General features: G+C 46.3%; 1 protein-coding gene and 1 non-coding gene across 2 annotated transcripts in view; one reads left to right on the forward strand and one right to left on the reverse strand.

Moving 5' to 3' along the window:
* Positions 1 to 3,961: 3,961 nt before the first annotated feature.
* LOC119188276 (mitogen-activated protein kinase kinase 1) overlaps positions 3,962 to 12,353 on the forward strand; it is a 45,523-nt gene continuing 37,131 nt past the window's right edge. The window contains exon 1 of the mRNA XM_037436237.2: positions 3,962 to 4,154. Within this exon, the coding sequence (XP_037292134.1) occupies positions 4,060 to 4,154 (95 nt within the window). The 5' untranslated portion in view covers positions 3,962 to 4,059. The remainder of the gene's footprint in view (positions 4,155 to 12,353) is intronic.
* On the reverse strand, positions 12,215 to 12,287 carry TRNAT-CGU (transfer RNA threonine (anticodon CGU)). The gene has a single exon. It is a non-coding gene; the product is annotated as a tRNA-Thr (tRNA).

The following is a 12,353-nucleotide window of genomic DNA, read 5'->3' on the forward strand; positions in this document are numbered from 1 at the left end:
CTCAATTCTATCAGCCATGTCTCACCGATGCCTCAGTAAAAGCTGTGACTCATCTCGTTCCAGCTTAGTTCTTTAGAAGCCATCTTTGCGAGGCTTAGCATAGGGATATTCGACATCCTGCACATTAACTTGTCACTCAGCCGGCGTAACTCAAGTTTTCTCCGTTTTTTAACGGTGGTGGCACAGATCAAGCATTTTCTTAATTCGCTGGTTGCAATCTGCACGTTTTTCTCGGTTGTTTTTGCAATTCTGTTTTTCTTTTCAAGTGTTCTCGCTAAAAAAAAATGACGCAAGACACTTATACCTCTGTTAGCAGTAGTCACATGGCCACACAACACTTGAAAGTAGTATTTTTTAACGGCGCACTTTCACTTTTCGTTGGGCCAGTACATATATATATATATATATATTTAAATTCAGCATTATAGAAGATTATTACCGGAGGTTTTTCCACCTGCCCAAGAAGCGCAGAACTTTCGTTGCAAAGAAGTTGAAGCACACTTTTTTTTTTCGATCACTCAGAAAAGCCGGAGTTCTCCGAAGGAGCGGGTGCCTGTTGCTGGGATTCTTCTGGTAGATCGCAGCAGCAGTTGGTTGTGGTACAGGTACCCTTTATTATGCGGCTTCCTGACAGGTTCAATGGGAGGTTCGGAAATAAACAAGGAACTGCACCTCTCCTCAATGTCCATGCACCTAGTCGATTTCGACTTCTCCATTTATGATATGCTTATATGTCTTCAGGATGTCGCTTTCTTGAACGTGAACATCGTCCATTGAGGGTCTTTCTCATGGATCTTTCCCACTTCTGCAGTAAAGGCGGGTTGGATGGCGGAGAGAAATGGCGTTTCTCGGGCGTTACCCTGTACCCGGCCACTGGTGCGACAAAAAAAAAAAAATCGTTCTGATGTTCGGAAGGCCTGAGCTACAGCGGACGGGATAGCAGCAACAGTAAAATTAACCTCGGGAGACGTACACACGTGCTCAAGTGCGTCCACACATGTGGACGCACTTGAACACACACACACACACACACACACACACACACACACACACACACACACACACACACACACACACACACACACACACACACACACACACACACACAAGTGCGACCGAACTCCGGCATGAAACGAACGAAACCGCAGCGTCAATGAAGCCAGCGGTGAGCAGCCGCCAGCCGGTTACTTGGCGCAGTTAGAATGCAGCGTTCCCACACTCCCTTGAAGAAAAATCGCGCCCGTCTCGAAAGGAGGAGTTTGGAAACTAAAGAAATAGTATCTATAAACGTTTGTTACTACTAGCATGGAGGATGATGCCTACTACTACTACTACTATTACTACTACTACTACTACTACTACTACTACTACTACTACTACTACTCACGACCTCCTCTATAAACTAAAGTTTATAGTTTATAGAGGAGGTCGTGCTACTACTATAGTGAACTAGAATATGCACTATACTACTACTGTGGCTGTTCGGTTTGAAAACTCGGTGGTGTTGCGCTTGCGCCATCGCAAGTGGCGCTGCTGTCGCAACAGGCTGCCGCCAGTCCTGGAACGAGCGCCGGAGCGAGTGTGTGTTTGGCTGCGGTTACGCTGTGTCCGTGTGTTGCAGTACGCACACTGAAGAGATTTTGCGCGCTGTTGTGTTTTATGTCACACGGATGTTTGTTCGTCTGCAATGCTGACTTGTGTGCGTGTATGCACAAGTGGCCATATCACCAACAAGTGCCCGCGACACTTCTGGGCTCCACATACGTGTTCCGGCTCTCCGTGATGCGTGAGATTGCGCTATTCCCCGCCTTTAAAAAAAGGCTGTCGAATAATTCGTGAGTCTGCGATGTGCATTTTCATGCCAAGGACACGTTGAAAACATGCAGCCACGTTGACGATGGGGAAAATGTCGAAAGCGCTCGCGGTATTGAAGTGGAGTCTTGAGCAGGAAGAAGTCTGCATCCCCTGGTATCTTCGAAGCCACACACACACAAAAAAGATTCCAGATCGAGGGAGGTGGTCGAAGAAAAGTTTAAAGAGTGTTAAATCGCCACGCGAGTCAGAAGGCTATGTAGATATGACAAGCGTTGCACCCATGAAATTTAAGCAATATTGAGTGCTCGTTTCCCATCTGCGATAATTTACAGCTCTAATAAAAACAGTCGTTCTGAGGCTTTTTGAGCAATAAATGCTGAAGAGCGCACGCTAGTCATTGAAAAATGTGTAATCGTCGCTAAAGTTCATACTGAAATTTGCGAGAGTTTGTACTTGAACATAGTGGTATTTAGATCGCGTAAAAAGACAAGAAAGGAAAGACAGAGTTGGACAGACAAGCGCTCACTTCAAACTAAAGTTTATTCACAAAAAATCCAGGTTTAAATGTATTTGCGCGTTGCAAAGACATTTATATCTGACGCCATCACCATGTTTTCAAAAGGGACAAAATTGCTCGTGCGCGTTGATGCACTGAATGTGGCTGCGAATGTGGAGGAGTAAGCAGTTGCTGTGCAGTATTGACCCAGAACTTATAAGCTGCGTGCTTTGTTCGCATGTAAACATATATAGCTCCCGAGATCTACCTATGAGCTCCTTTCCGCAACTTGCATAGATAAGCTAGCAAAAAAAATGTGGTCGCGACTCGGCTTGATCGCTATATCAAAGTGTACACATATGCATAACTTAGTCATGTACTTGAGAGGGTTGTCTTCTGCGACCGCGCAATGCCGCGTAGCCAATCTACACACAACGTTAGCGATGTTACCTAGTCTTCGTGGCATTTCGGGGCACCTAATAAAAATTATAATAATCATGATATCTAGAGAAATTTCGCCACAGTGATGGGTGACTGAAATCTCGACCATCTGGTTTAACGTGCACTGACAATGCACAGTACACAGCTAGGCCTCTCGCATTTCGCCTACATCGAAATGCGACCGCCTCGACCGGGATTGAATCCGCGACCGAATGGGCACGTTGCATATATGCATCTAGATCCAGACATTATAACCGCGCTTTCACATCTAACAGAACTGCTCTTGCGTGGTGAGTCACTGAATGTGTCCCCGCAGGCTGTGAAAGAAACAGCTGGTGTGAAGTATCAACTTCAAGTATAACCAGCATACTTTGTTCAAAGCTGAAACTCTCGAGTTATATTAGCTCCTTTCCACAACTTGCGTAGACGAGCCAGCGAAAAAAAAAATCTAGTCCCGACTGGGCTTGGCGGCTACTGAAATGTGTCGACGTAACACATGCACAACATAAGTCATGCGCTTGCGAGTGTTGATTTCTGAAAATGTGCTGTGCCACTCAGTCGATTTGTCTGACAATTTTAATTGATGTTTTTCTAGTCGTTTTTTTTTCAGCTTTTAACGCAAACTATAATGAGTAATGCGAGCGACGTGAGCAGATTCCACTGAACGTTTCGTGCGGATCCAAGAAAATTTTGCCGCCAAGTATTTTCACAGAATCTACCAGAACCGTTGGAGTCTTCCCTGTTAGCTGAAAAAATATTGTCACAGCTAATTGCTTAGACAATGAACAAAACTAATGCCTGTCCCGCTGAACTTGATGAGAGCTGCACCATCCGTCACTTACCGGGTACCCGCTATAATTTGCACAGCATAGAACGTCGCATAACGTGCTTTCAGACATTCCTGCTAATATGTTAAACCTTCATGATTACTAAACGCGAAAAAATAGTCGTTCTCGTCATTGCGTTGTTAAGCATTTCAATTATTGGGCGGATAGCAGCTGCACACACCACGTTCGTTCACGCTCCATCGTAGGCTACAAGGAGCCTGTTGCTGCAGTAGCGCCACCTGGACTAGAAGCTTTGTGCTGCTTTGAATGTTGGTGGAGGCGGAGGGTTTGGCAACTAAACAAGTTCTATAAACTTTGTAAACGTCGACTGTGGCGCCTTCTAGCCACTGTTTTATGCATTACTTTTCTTGCTTATTTTCTCGCTACCACCACTACCGCAAACTTGTAGGTGCTCGGCACGGCGGAGACATAGCGTTCTCATTTTGTACGCTTGTATGCTGCGCGAGGGAAGCGGCTAACATGAGCCGAAACCCTGGGAAAAACAAATTAAACCTCAAGCTTCCGCCGGGCTCCATAGAGCCGCTAGATCACTCGGGGTGCGATCCGACAAACGAGTAAGTAAAAGCGATGCCAACCCAACTTGACCTTTCAAAAGGGACCATTCTCAGCGTCAACAACTGACAGGGCCTCAACTTTCTCGGCATTACTTCATAGTCGCTTTACAGGTGACGATTGCGGCGACCACTAATAATACGTATTTACGCCGCAGTTTAGAGCTGCGCGACAAATATCGCTCAGCTTACTGCAACTTCGCTATTGCTGTATTGTGGCGCTTCGGCAGGCATTCCGGGTGACAGCCCGCCTTCGCCGCCGCATTCATCTGTGCAATTTCGGTCTTTCCGGAAACGTGCTACTTTACGAGTTTCGAGACTGCGCGTCGCATTGTGCGAGTGGTTTCTTCGGATTCCGCTGTATCTACTTTTTACGAGCAGTTCGTCGGTAGATGAGTCACTAGGTCGGCGGCACTGTGTGATTGCGCCGCTGTGGTTGAGCGGCTCCTCTTCGATGCACGTGTCTTTCTTCGCCCGTCTTCTTTTAGGTTTTCGCTCATGTCTAGAGATGTCCGACGCGACCCGCGTCACTGGCGGGCGCGGTGATTTTCCAGTTACAGGAGGTTGTCGGAACGAGGTGCTTCGTGCGGATCGGACCGACGTGCATGCAGCCAGTGTGTCGTGGTTCTTAAGATGGGCATTCTCGACCGCGAAAGCCGACAGACCGGTGTTCATATGCAACGCCCAAGAGGCTCGCGCAGCCGTCTCGCGAAAGAATGTGAGCCGTCTTTTGCGGGGGCGGCCACTGGCAATGCGAGGCGCAGTTTCTTTCTTTTTGTTTTGCTTGAGAACGAATCGTCTACAGTTTCCCCGTGCATCTGGAATTTCTTGTTCCATTCATGTTCGGGGCAGATGTAGCTCAAACAGCCACGGTTTAGCTTATACAAAACAGCAAGGAGTTGATAGGTGGATGCGCGGCGTTTTTGACAACTAACAGAATTCTCTACCAGAATACAGCATCTTCCTTGCTTAACACGTGCCACCTCGGGAGTATCAGCGACGTATAAGTACATGAACGAGTGCCATCTCTTACTTTCACTTTATGTAAAATATGCCCCAAGTAATGACTGCAGCTGCAGTTTGATGGTGAACTTGCAGTTTAATATAATTCCTTCAGTATGACATATGCTCTAACGCAGTTGTAAATGAATGTCCCAGAGGTTTAGAATATCATGGGGATCTCGCCACACAGCACGAGAACATGTATATGCTGAAGACTTGGCCCGTGGCTTTTGTCACAGCCTGTAGATGCAAGGTTTGAACTGTGCAACCCTTTAATACAGGAATGCCGAAGCTTAAGGCTCTACTCATCTTACTTGTGTGTCTTAATGCAAAATAAGTGACTGCAAAATAGACATTTAATACTGGTTTACTATACCTAAACAAAGTCAATACTACTATTAATGATAACTTGCTGGACAACAGCGTGTTATATGTATTGCCAAACAACTTGTCATTGCTTTGTGCAGTGTTCTTAAACCAGGCCAGCTAATTGTCACTATTATCAAACTTTCTTATGCCCACTAGACGGAATTTTTATTCTAAGGTTTACAGTCCTTAAACTGGGTAATAGAATGTAATACTTTGCTGTGCTAATAGAAATCATCCGTCTTGAAGTTGTTCAAGCCCTATGTGGTCCGACACCATTACCCGTCCTTTGTCTATTCTGGTCTGGAACTAAAGAAATCAAAGTTAAAGAAGTTCACTTGCTCATTTAGAGATGGCACATAATTCAGCAAAAAACATCCATGTAAATAAACCACAAAAGAACTTGTTGAGCAGGACCTGACCAAAGACTACCTCAACCATGTTGCGTTGTTGGAAGGTGCCAGGTAACTCACCATTAAAGTCATAGTAATGTTATCATTTGCGAAAATAGAGTAGTGTTAACTGATTTGTTATTTTAATCAAGATGAACTAGCACTGCTCTTCATGGTGTCATTTGTGCAAGGAAAAGTCACTGGTGAATGGAAAATTTATACTGCAGAGCTTTGTCTTCTTTCCTGTCCCAACATTGATTTCTGTTTGTGGCACTGCTTTACTTTCATTTGACTCTAGGAATGCACTGTTATGGGCATCACAGACACTTGCTCATGAAAACAAAAAGAGAATATTTTGTTGATAGCATTGTCATCTCTGAATAGTCATTTCTAAAAATAGAAAAGCGTGCAATGTGTAGAGAAAGCGCACCATATAGGCACAATTTTATCCTTGCTTAAGGTCTCTGAGGTATGTAATTTGTTACACTGCCCTTAAGATATTCATTCGTGAGTAGTAATGACTGTTGAAAGTGCATATCAAGCCAACAGATAGTGTAAGCAAGCCAATATTTAGAAGTTTTATTTCAATTCTTGAAGGGATTGGGTAAACTATTTCTTAAGTGTATATTAAAGGGGTGCTGCAACACTTCTTCAAGTGGCCATCGAACATCTTAAAAGAGCTTGGTTCCTCGTAAATACACAACCAGAAAAAAATTTTAGAATCTCAAGTATCAGCAGAGTTGCAGAAATTTCTCACATGCTTTAATTCCTTTCTCTCGTCTTGACAACTGCGCTGTGAGCTAAGCAGGTAGAGATGGCATGGGAGAAAGAAGTGGCTTCATATGCGTCATGACCTTGGAACACTTTTTTTTTTGCTTCAAAAATTGTGAATTGCATGCTGCACTACAATGTTTAGCTTGTGTGTTATCAGGATCCTCGGGTACGAGTCTGCAGTGTTTTCTCACCATGCTGAAAAATTGTTGCAAAGACCCTTAAAAAGTTATATATATATATATATATATATATATATATATATATATATATATATATATATATATATATATATATATATATATATATATATATATATATATATATATATATGGGAGAAAGATTATATATGGGAGAAAGATATATATTTTCCAACACAGGCGCGAGAGCGAGCAACCGAACACGCCGCGATCACGATGATTTGTATGCGCAGGTGTAGATGATAAACTACACAGTCAGCGCTCGCACTATTTCCCCCCTACACAAAAGCGGTCAACAAGACGTCCATTTAGTAAGGGTACGAGCGCCGGATATAAGGCTTCAGGCGAGACACATGGACGATCTCGATCCCGCGACGATGGCGATCAGAAGCCAAAGTAAACGGAGCCCCCCCTACACAAAAGCGGTCAACAAGACGTCCATTTAGTAAGGGTACGAGCGCCGGATATAAGGCTTCAGGCGAGACACATGGACGATCTCGATCACGGGACGATGGCGATCAGAAGCCGAAGTAACCGGAGCAACGCGATAATTCACAGCCGATATTCGTTCAAGCACGGTGTAAGGACCCTGGTATCTGTGATTGAATTTTTCACAGAGGCCGAGTGTGTGAACAAGTGGCCAGAGGAGCACTTCGTCGCCTGGGTAGAATGACACAACTCGATGTGTCGCGTCACAACGAACTTTTCCCTGGGCCTGAACGGTAGAGCTGTTGGCGCGTGCGATTGTGCGGCATTGGTTGGCAAGGGCAGCGAACTTTTCCGAAAGGGACAGAGGGCATCGCTTGCAGAGGGGACAGAGGGCATGGACTAGAAGCTGGTGTCTACAACAAAAGATGGTGCAAGACCATACACAAGGAAAAATGGGCTGTAACTTGTGCATTGAATGGCAGTGTTATAGACAAACGTGATAAACGGTAGTATTGTCTTAGTTCTTGTGATCGGGCTGGACATACACAAAGATCATGTCTGACAAAGTTCTATGAAAATGATCAGTGAGACCATTTGTTTGCGGTTGATATGCCGAGGTGGTCTTATGAATGGTGTCAGAGGCCTGTTAGCGAGCACATGGGAAAGAAATGTCTTGCCACACGGTCACTCAGGAGAACACGAGGGGCGCCGTGGCACAACGTAACGGCACGCAGAACAAAGTCAGCCACTTCAGAGGCAGTGCCAGAAGGAAGAGTTGAAGTCTCAGCGTAGCGAGTAAGATGGTCTAAGGCAGTAACAATCCAGCGGTGACCGGCGGGGATAGGCGGAAGGGGTCCGTATAAGTCTATACCGATGAACTCGATGGCAGCAGACGGGCACAGGAGAGGTTGTAGAGGGCGGGCGGGAAAAGATGTCGAACATGTTTGGTGCTTACATGATGAACAGGAAGTTACATATTTGTAAACACTAGTGGAGAGGCCACGCCAGAAGCAGCGAGTCTTAATGCGTTCGTAGGTTTTATGAAAACCCAAGTGGCCAGCCGTCGTGTCGTCATGAAAGGCTGCTAAAACTTGCAGCCGAAGTGAACGAGGTATGACCGGGACCCATCGGCTACTAAGAGGATGGTAAATTTGCCAAAGTAATGCCCCATCATGAAGTTTGAAACGCGTGAGTTGTCGTCGTAAGCAGATGTTGGGAGCACAGGACAAGCTGGTGAGCCGATCAATGATTGTACGGCAGTATGTGTCTGCACGTTGGAGCGAGGTGAGGTCTGCAGATTGAAGGAGGCCATCTGGTGCAGTGAACTTGATAAGACGAAGACTGGTCATCTGCGTGGTCACTTGGTTAGGAGGCGCTGCCCAGCAGGTAGATGTTTCATGATTTTTCAACAGCGGACAGCGGGACAAAGCATCGGCATCTAGGTGCTTTCGATTCGACTGGTATGTGACACTGTAGCCATACTCCTGTGGTCGGAGCACCCAACGACAGAGGCATCCTGATAAGATCTTTAAGGAGGATAACCAACAGAGCGCATGATGATTAGTGACAATCGTGAAGCGGTGGCCATACAAATAGGTGCGAAATTTTTGCACGGACCACACGATAGCCAGACATTCTTGTTAAGTAATGCTGTCATTCCGTTCCACTGGAGAGAGAGTACGGCTCAAGTAAGCCACAACTTGCTCTTGCAAAGCCTGGTCACGCTGCAGCAAGTCAGCACCGATTCCGTGCCCACTTTCCTCAGTGTGTAATATAATAGGGGCTGTAGGATCAAAATGGCGAAGAACTGGCCCTGACGTGAGGCATCGCTTCAGGGTCTGGAAAGCAGCTTCACAGTCATCTGTCAAAATAAATCATGCACTTGTGGTCAGGAGTTTGTGAAGAGGAGCCTCGATACTGGCGAAATCACGAACAAACCGGCGGAAGTAAGAGGATAAGCCGAAGAAGCTGCGAAGGTCTTTTAGCGTGGTGGGCTTAGGAAAGTGCAACACAGCGGCCACCTTGTCGGGATCAGGTTTAATGTCAAGCTTGCTGACAACGCAGCCTAACACATTGATGCTGCGGCTCGCAAACTGACACTTCTCGATATTTAGCTAGAGACTAGCTTTGGCTAGACATGTGAGCACCTTGTCTATACGTTGTAGGTGTTGCTAGAAGCTGGATGAAAAGAGGACGATGTTGTCCAGGTAACAAAGACAGGTGTTCAATATTAGGCCCCGCAGCACCGTATCGATCATTCGCTCAAATGTGGCTGGGGCATTGCAGAGCCCGAAAGGCATCACATTGAATTCGAAAAGGCCATCAGCAGTAGCAAATGCTGTCTTCTCTTTATCAGGCTCATGCATCGGGCTCTGTCAATCGCCAGATCGTAGGTCTAGGCTTGGAAAAGTATTCTGCATCCTGCAAAGTGTCAAGGGCATCGCCAAGTTGAGGCATAGGATATACATCCTTCCTGGTAATTTTGTTTAGTGCACTGTAATCAACACAAAATCGAACTGATTTATCCCTTTCCTTAAATAGGACAACAAGAAAAGACCAAGGGCTTGCTGAAGGCCTGATAACGTTGTATGCGAGCATGTCATTGACTTGTTCCTCGATAACCTTGCGTTCTCAAAATGACTCACAGTAAGGGCGACGGCAAATGATACGAGACCCGTCTGTGGCGATGCGATGAGAGGCCGCCGTAGTTTGACCCAATCCATCCCAACAAACCTCAAAACAAGTCTGGTGTTTCATTAAAAAGGCCATTAAGTCATTAGTTTGCGTTGGAGTAAGATATGGACTCAAAGTGGCTTTAAGCGCATTAGATGAGACTCCTGGTTGCATACACTTAGCGACTGACGACGGAGACGATACAGGGACGACACATACCGGTGCTATGTTGATAAGGCTAGCAACAGTGGACCCTCTCGCAGTAGTTGTGGCTCTGTTGTCGTGTTGTAGGCGATGAGACTGGCATGACCATGCGAAAACCGCACTAAAGAACAAGTGATGGTGATTCCTCGGAAAATGCAGCGCTGAGCAGTGACAATCACTGCGTCACTGTCAGTGGTGTCGCACGACCTAATGGTGAGAATACGTTCTTGGGCCGGGGGCAGTACAAAATGTGCAGCTGCGACAAGGGGAGGCGACGAGAAATCGTAAGCACGAGAATGCTCAATGTCCGTAATGCGAATAATGGGCGGACCACACGAAATGACAGCGAAAGCAGCTGACAGGAAGTTCCAGCCCAATATAATCGGATGAGCACATGAAGAAAGCACAGTAAGTTGTATATGGTGGCGAATTATGTCGAGCAGAACACAAACAGTGCATTGTCCACTAGGGTAAATTTGATTGCCATTAGCACCACATAACAGCGGACCAACATACGGAGTTAGCACTTTTCGTAGATGTAGTTCGCGATCAGTGACCAAAATGGGGGCTCCATTGTCCACGAGTGCGTCAACCGAAATGCCTTCTACACAAACAGCAGGGCGCGCAGGAGGAATTGTGACACTTTGACGAAGTTCTTGGTTTTCCAAGTGGCTGTCGAGGGGTATCAGGGCAAAACCTGAAGGCGAAGTAGTACGGCGGAATGGCGCCGGTGAACGAGGGCGGGGTGAGCGAGAAGAACGAGGGTCACTGTAGGACAAAGGAGGTGAAGGCGAACGTCTTACGATGGAATGTATGTTCCTGGTATGTAGAGGTCGGACCTCGGGGCACGATCACTCTCGTATGAAGTTGTTGTTCATCTTGCTGGTGCCGGCGGCAAAAGCGAGAGATGTCCTCGTATGCAACAGTAGTAGGAGACAGGGCACGTAGGGCACCAGGCAGGGAAGTGGGGTCGCAGTGGTGCCTTGGCTGCCATCGCGGCCGTTTCGACGTCCGCAGGTATAAGTAGAGTGTGTCCAGGAGGCCACGAGACGACTTCAGCATACAAAGACCTGTATAAGGGCGCAGGGGGCAGGGCACGTGTGATGCTTATCATCGATGCCAATTCATCCTTGATAATTTCTCGCAGGTTAGGAGGGGGCGAGCGTCAGATGAAGTAGGTGCACTGTCAGGAACAAGGCTGTGAAGTTCCTCTCTCCCTATGGTGTGAATTAGAGCCCGCAGCTCATGCTCTCCAGTCAGACAAGTGTCACAGGAAGCGTGTGGAAAGCGCATTGAGTAAAGTGTGTCCAGGTGCTGGCAGGTGGTAATGATGTCCTGAACTGTTGTAGTGCTCTGCATGACAAGAGCATTAAAAGGCAACGGAGTTGATGCCTTTCAGTACATGACGAATATGATCGGCCTCCGACATGTCACTTTGGGCGCGGCGGCAGAGGGCCAGCACGTCTTCAATGTACGATTTGTCAAGCCCCTGAATGCGGGTAGCGAGCTTCTGTTTCGCTACCTCAGAGCATCCTGCAGAAGCGCCGAATATCTCACGCAGCTGCACCGTGAATGCTGACCAAATCAGGAAAGTTGCATTTGTGGTTATAATACCATGTCTTAGCGACCTCCTTGAGATAAAAGGGAAAGTAGCGCAGCTTGTGTGCCTCATTCCACTAATTGGGAGCACTGGTGCGGTCGTAACTGTCTAGCCATTCTTCTACGTCCTTACCGCGAAGGCCAGAAAACATTGGAGGGTCTCGCTGCGAGGTGATGATGATTATCACGATGATTTGTATGCGCAGGTGAAGATGATGAACTACACAGTCAGTGCTCACAATATATATATATATATATATATATATATATAAGGGAAAGAAGTGTATACCTAAGGGCTCGTTTTTACGTGGTTTAACACAATATTAATGAGATATAACAGACAGTAATGCCAAGGAATGTACAGGGGAAGTTATTAAAACCAATGGAATGTAAATAAGAAGAAAGAAAAGTGGATGAAAAAATTACCAACTGTGAGCAGGAATCGAACCTACGACCTTCGAATTACGCGTTCGATGCTCTAACCACTGAGCTATCACAGCGGCCCTCCCTCCATCCACTTTTTTGGGTTTATCTGTGAATTTAGAAGTAGGAGCGACAGTCAGCGC

Source organism: Rhipicephalus microplus, chromosome 1 (assembly GCF_043290135.1).
Source record: "Rhipicephalus microplus isolate Deutch F79 chromosome 1, USDA_Rmic, whole genome shotgun sequence".
NCBI lineage: Eukaryota > Metazoa > Arthropoda > Arachnida > Ixodida > Ixodidae > Rhipicephalus > Rhipicephalus microplus.